The sequence below is a fragment of the Mus caroli genome, chromosome 6 (genome assembly GCF_900094665.2).
Source record: "Mus caroli chromosome 6, CAROLI_EIJ_v1.1, whole genome shotgun sequence".
Lineage (NCBI taxonomy): Eukaryota > Metazoa > Chordata > Mammalia > Rodentia > Muridae > Mus > Mus caroli.
The window spans coordinates 41,645,284-41,652,383 of NC_034575.1; the positions used below are offsets into that span (position 1 = coordinate 41,645,284).

Consider the following 7,100-nt stretch of genomic DNA (forward strand, 5'->3'; position numbering starts at 1 on the left):
GACTCCAGGTATAAGCCACCATGCCTGGCTATCTTTTTTTTTTAATTATTACTTTATTAATGAATTAAAACTAGATATAGTTGTAGTATATCTTTAGATATGCAGTTCTCAACCTTCCTAATTTTGCAACACTTTAATGCAGCACCTTATCTTGTGACGCCTGATCACTAAGTTTTCTTGTTGCTCCTTCCTAACTGTAATCCTACTACTGTTATGAATCATGATGTACACATATCTGGTATACAGAATATCTGATATGCCACTCCAAAGAGGTCATAACCCAGAGGCTGAGAACCACTGCCTAGCTAGGTCACCATTAGTTGACTAAATCAAAACTTTTGAGGGCACCATTATTGTTTCAAAGCAGAGGGAATAAAATTTCATTTTAAAAAGAAATGTGAATCTTAGCACCTTTATCCAAGCTACTGCCTTCATAGATAACTGATGATAAATGCAGGGTTTTGTTTAGCCTTGAGCTCAGTACAAGTACTATAAAATGACTCTCATGAAGGCCAAGTCTGAACCCTTAGAAACAGCTAAGAAAAAGAGGGGCTTCCATGGTATGCAGTCAGAAGGTATCTTGGGACTAACTTCACTTCTACGACCATGACTTTGAGAGGAGCACTGTCAAACGTCAACATGATTGTTCTGAGCACCTATCAGGTGCTAGGAATGGTATAGACCCTTTGTGCACATTTTTTTTTTCTCTTTCTGTGTGTGTGTGTGTGGCCACTCTACATGCATGTGGAGGCCAAACACCAAAAATTGACATAGGTTCCTCCATCACTCTCCATCCTTTTTTTTTTTTTTAAGGCAGGGTCTCTGTTGAAGGAAGTATCTAAAAAATAGAGCCGGCAAGCACACTCCCGTGGTTGTGCCTCTGCCCGGGCTGCCTGGCTGGCCATGCACTGGCGGGCAAAGGCCGACCTATTTTATCTCGTGGAGTCTCTCTGGCCTGGAGCTCCTGAATCGTCTCCACTCAGCTTGCTAGGTTCCCACGGTCAGGTCACTATCATGCCAACCTCATGCTTCAAACCCCCCACAGCCTTTGTGGGTGCACATCTGGCAAACCCATGCTTTGGCGCTGTACCTCTCTCTCTTGAATCTAGCTGAGCCGCTGCCTAAAGGAAAACGCAACACAAATTTAGTTCAGAAACAATGGTAGCTCAATCTCTGGGTGCAACCACTAAAACCTAATCTTGTAAGCCTTATTAAAATCTGATTCTGCCATGACACAGGGAAACTCTGGCAGCTACATCTTACCCCTCCGCTGTCCGGTTCCAAAAGGGCCCTAACTCGCCCCTGCTTCCTCTCTTCCTCTCTCCAACCCAGAAGTCCCACCTACTCGCCCAGTGATTGGCTTTATTCATTAGGTGATTGGTTCACAAGAACAGCCGCAGGCCCATCCACACTACGTCTCTTCCTGAACCTGGAGCTGCCTGGTTGGCTAGACTGGCTGGTCAGAGACCTTCAGGGATCAGATCTTCCTATCTCTGTCACTGGTGCTAGCGTTACAGACAGGCATTAAAACGCCTGGCTTTTACATGCCACTGAAAACCCTCATGCTTGTGTGGTAAATGTTTTATTGAGCCATCTCCCCAGACCCTAAACACTAAAATTTGATATTTTTAAAGACTAGACTTACTTGCGCTATAGAGCATGCATAAAACATTGGTATGTTGTGATATATATCCAAAAACTGAATGATAATTATCCAGAAACTGACAAGTTATTCAATTATACATTTACTATAGACAGAGAAAAAAGTTTGCAATACACTGTTAAAAGAAGGCAGGGCAGGACTGGAGAGATGGCTCAGTGACCAAGAGCACTGGCTGGTTTTTCAGAGGACCCAGGTTCAATTCCCAGTACCCACATGACAGCTCACAATCCTCTGACTTCATCCCTAGTGTATCTGATGTCCTCCTCCCACCTCTGTGGGCACTAAATGCACATGGCACACAGACATGCATGCAGGCAAAACACCAATACACAAAGAATAAAATACTATTAGTTTGGTTTCTACTCATTTTTAAATAAATGAAAAAATATAATTATCATTAATTATCACCATATGCTATTTTTCCAGAATGTTTACATTATTATTTTCCTGTGATAGATATGTATTGTTTTATCCATTTTTAAAGCATTAGCAAAATATATTATAAGAAAAATTGAGTGAAACCCACTCTATGTATATTAAATTAAGAGAATTTTTAATTTTTTTTTTTTTTAAATCCTGGCTTTAAAAAAATGAAGCAGTTTTAATGGGTTTAACAAGGAAGTGCTGCAGTTACCCATGTATGCCACCAGAGGGCGCCAAAACTGGCCGCTGAAATTTAGCTGCAGAAATGAAGTAGCTCGATTCCAAGGCATTTCTAGCTTAAAACGGGCAAAAGTTTCTCTGAACAGAGTTAAGTGTTTGTTAGTGATATATTTTAGTACATTTTTTCAATGTACAAATGGAGCGTACCAGTTTCCAGTATAGTGAACTCTTCAGACAAGTCCGAGGTTCCCATGTGCTCAGGGAGGCTGAACCTGACTTCTTATGACACACTGCCCCCATCCCCCACCCCACGCCACCCCACCCCCGTCCCGCGACCCTGAGCTGGAATGGAAGATTCTTCCAAAGAAAAAGTGTGTCAGGCTCAGTATCCCTCATTACTAGGAGTCGTCTATGGGGTCATCCTTGGTAGATTCCAGAGTTTCTCTGCACTTATTTTCCACATTCACACACACACACACACACATACACATACGCACACACACATGCGCACGCACACATGCGCACACACACATGCGCACGCACACATGCGCACACACACATGCGCACGCACACATGCGCACACACACATGCGCACGCACACATGCGCACACACACATGCGATCGCACACACACAATTCAAGACATCTCTTTCCGTATTTTCTCTCCATCCCTCCTACTGGGTTGCCTGTCCAGCCTTGATAAGAGGGTTTGTGTCTAACCTTATCATAACTTGTTGTGCCGTGTCCCACTGATATCCCTGAGAGGCCTGCTGTTTTCTGAAGGAAAGCAGGATGTAATGTATCAGAGAAGAGTTTAAAAAAAAAAAAAGAGCGAGTCACAGAACCCTAGAAAGTTCTAAGAGCTCACAGCTGGGGAAGCACAAGGAGACCATAACTGTCATTAAAAGATAGGCCAGAAGAAGATGTCCTGTGGGCACACAGGGATTCATCATGGTCTATGAAGCTGTGACACCACTGTTTGCACATGTATCTGGGAAATGTGACCAGAAACATGCATTGTTCCAAGTCACTTTTGAGGACTTTCCTCTCTTCCACTTGGGAAGAACAAATTCTGCCAGAGGACATGTGCCATTTAACCACTGTGTTCGCCACCCAGCCCCACTCTCAGTCTCTAGGGACGCTAACTATAGCAGAAAAATTCATCTCCTTGTGAAAGGCAAGTCGGCCATATTGACCTGCATGCAGCATGCGGTGGGGATGGAGAGCATCCGAGGGTCAGCATTCCTCTGTAAGCAGACAGCATCAGTTCAGTGAGAGAATCCCTTTAAAACCGTAATTACATAGACAGCACTGTCTAGCTCAGAGGACAGCACCGAAGATCCAATCAGGCAGGTTTTACTCTATGGAAATGAGTGTGGATCCTAATCCAGCCAGCAAATCACTCAGCTCGGGAAGGGTCTGCACTCATCAAACTGTTTTCAAAGGCAGAGAGAGCCTTCCTTTTCCTCAGGGTGGACCTTAAATCCTGTGCTGTTGAAGTAGTTTCCAGAAACCAGGATTCAAAGAGGGACATCATAACTCCTGGGATGGTGACATGCTAATACTGTGTCTCGTGTTCTTCCTACAGCTCGACCATTATCCTGCTGTGGGTTACCATCTACCCAGCTCCTCTGATACGCTCTTCAATTCTCCCAAGTCGCTCTTCCTTGGAAAAGTTATAGGTAAGTGTTTGGTTCTTCAGGTGTGAGTGCAAGAGCTATGAATGGCCCTGACACAAGTCATACCAGGTAGTGTGAATTTGCATTTTTAAACTATAGCTCTCTCTCAGTAAGGTCAACCCTGAGCATCTTTGTACAAGGAAACCTATGTGGTTGTTGACGGTGTCTCACAAGAGTATTATAAGATCCTCTTTGGGGTATTGCTCATGCGATACATTGAGGCTGCTAATCACAGCTTTGATGGGAATTTTGACTAAGACAGAGGGCATCTCAGGCAGTGCCTGAAATGGAACTAGCATTACATGGTATATAGTATAAAGAAGAGTCAGTGAAATGTAAATGTAAAATGTAAAATTTGTTCTTTGGTTTATGAAAGGCCTCTGCCTATGCACAACATTTAACTTCTTCCCTGTGAGTCACTCCCAAGAAACTCAGCCACTGTCATTTGCAGATTAGAAGGTCATCAGGTAGAGGGCTGAATTTATAATTACCCTTGTCTTTCCCTCTCGTGTAAGAAATAGGAGTCACCCAGAATAAAAGGCAGGTGCTATTGCCCATAAATATTTTTAGTGTTTCACATGAAGCCAGCATGTCCTGAGTAGATGTTAGTGTCATCAGGAAGCACAGCCCACATCTTAAAGGGATAAGAGATCACTTGTCTTGAGACCCATAGGAGTGACCATAGTCAGGGACCATGGTTCACATTGCCCCAGATAACATGTTCCAATGTAGACCTCATTAAATAAGCCTTCATAACCACAGGACATGCCATAAATCTAAACACACTGGTAAGACATCAAGCTGACAGGTAACAGTGAGGCAGGGGAAGTCTGCTATTGGTTTTATCTGATGATATTCCTAGATTTGGGGTTGGTGGAAGACAGTACTGTCTGTTAATGTATTCCAACCTTCCACCTAAGTGAAAATATGTTAGGTGAACAATGAATAATTATTAAGAGGACTAGAGATAATAGCCCAGATAACTCGGTTCTGGGTCTACAGCATTCCAACTGTTTCAAGTCGCAAAGTTCTCATCGGTCAATTGGCATTTAAAATATTTGACATAGTTATGGCTTTTTTCTGGGCACTTCAGTTCACAGTGGTATCTTTGTCCAAAGGGCACTGTTAATGTTATTTCACCAGGCTACTTTGTCCATTGATCAGTATGCCAATTTGTGAAGTCACAAGTTTTTCCAAAATTGAATTTACTCACGAGACAGCTAGACACTAGCAAAAGGAACCCCGAGATAAGGTTTAGGGGTTTTCATGAGGAGACAGGGTATTCTGGGGTATGAGGGAAGGTAGTCAGAGGATCAGAGAGGTGAGGTACAGATGTCTGCACTATCTTCATAGCTCTTCATGGAATACATGTTCCAAAAATGTCCTTAATAGTGTGATCTGTGGGTGCAGTCTGGGACCTTGTAATGACAGAATGTTGCCTGTCAATTATTTGTGCAGACCCAGAACACCGAAATTGGGCTTCAACCAATTTGAGCTAGGCAAGTTATCTATAAGATACAACTTAATCTATGTTGACCAAGGTGACCTACTGTTAATCCCAAAGATGAGAGGAGAAAGACCACTGACCCAAATCATCATGACCAAAATAATTGAAGCAAGCAATTAATTAAAGCATGCTTTTCAAATTCATGTACATGTGCTGTCTTTCCCTAAGACAGGGTTATAGAGGTCCCTACAATGGCATTCAAGAGGTCAGCATTGGATATGAGAAAGACAAGGTTTTTATAGCTCAAGGGTAGGGGATTTCCAAATGGAGATTTGGCAGGCAAAATAAGTGAGGTTGCAGAAGCAGAACACAGCAAGGTGGTCAAAACGAAGCAGTCATAACAACCTTTGAAACAAAGGTAGGGTTGCAAGATGTCATTACAAGTTTATGAAGCAAAAACATAATTGCAAGGTGGAGGTAAGATAGTCATAACAATAGATGGTCATGACAACAGGGGACCACAGTAACATTTTGAAACAAAGACAAGGTTGACATTTTCAGGAATAAGAAATGTAGAATCATTTGTAGTTAAGGTCACAGGTGGAGTATAGCCCAAACCTTGAGAAACAGAGGTTTAAACATAAATAGGAATGAACCTAGTTTGTTCTCACTGTAAGATGGCTTTTAAAGCTAAGATGAAGGTGGGCTGGCTCATCACTACCCACTTGAGAATAGCAGCCTAGAGTCAAGCTAGCAAGGTCTTTCACTTGACTGTTTACTTAATGAGACTCCTAAAGTGCTGGGTAAACTGAGATCAAAAGGCTGGAAGCATCTTGAGGCTTCCTAGATTCTAAAGAGCCTTCACTTGAAAGGCAGAATAGCTCACGCCTCTTGCAAGTTGAAAAGAATTGGTTAGCTTCATTACGGAGACTTGGTTACATCACTTAGAGAGCACTGATCAAAATATGGCTGCATGGTCACAGAATATGAGGAACAAACAGGAGACTGAACAAGTAATAAAAATGGCAATGGACATTTACATAGACTCTCATACAAACTCCATTTTAAGCACTTCAGCTATATTAACCCCTTTGACCTTCATCACAATTCTAGGAGGGTGTTGAGATTATTATCTCCCTTCACAGATGGCAAACCCTGGCACAAATATGTAAAGTAGCTGCCCATAGCCACCTGGGCGACAAGTAACAGAACCAAACTTGAAGCCAGGCAGGCAGACATGAAGACAGCTCTTGACAACTGCTGCTGTGGTCTCTGAGACAGGTAACCCAGACTTGGAAAGGGGAAAAAAAGACAGCAAGAGTTGGTGGGGAAATGCAAAGCTAAGGTTGAGCAACAGGAGTTGAGATTCCTATGACATGCCAGAAAGTAGCAAAGACCTTTCTTTAGAACCAGAAACATATTTGTCCTGTTGCTCAGTGGGACAGTTAGGCTATCAGATCAGTATATAAAATCCAAGCAGGGAAGGTTCCATACTCTGGTCAATAGAAAGGGTGGTTGATAGCAAATGTAGATTGGGGACAAGAATGAGGGCTACAGGACACTCGCCAGCTACCCACAACACCCGCCACAGGATCTTAAGACTTCTGGAGAGTGGAGCACAGCTTCTGCTCCAATCCAATTGCGCGCGGGACCTGAGACTGCATTAGTTAGGGAAGCAGAAAACCGGCCTGAGTAGGGCCACAGGCCTC

General features: G+C 43.0%; 1 protein-coding gene across 2 annotated transcripts in view; it reads left to right on the forward strand.

Moving 5' to 3' along the window:
- The window catches only part of LOC110296266 (contactin associated protein like 2), a 265,695-nt gene that overhangs the window by 151,316 nt on the left and 107,279 nt on the right, over positions 1-7,100 (forward strand). For both annotated transcript variants that reach the window (XM_021164874.2, XM_021164875.2), the window contains exon 5: positions 3,854-3,947. In XM_021164874.2, coding sequence (XP_021020533.1) covers positions 3,854-3,947 — 94 coding nt within the window. The remainder of the gene's footprint in view (positions 1-3,853; positions 3,948-7,100) is intronic.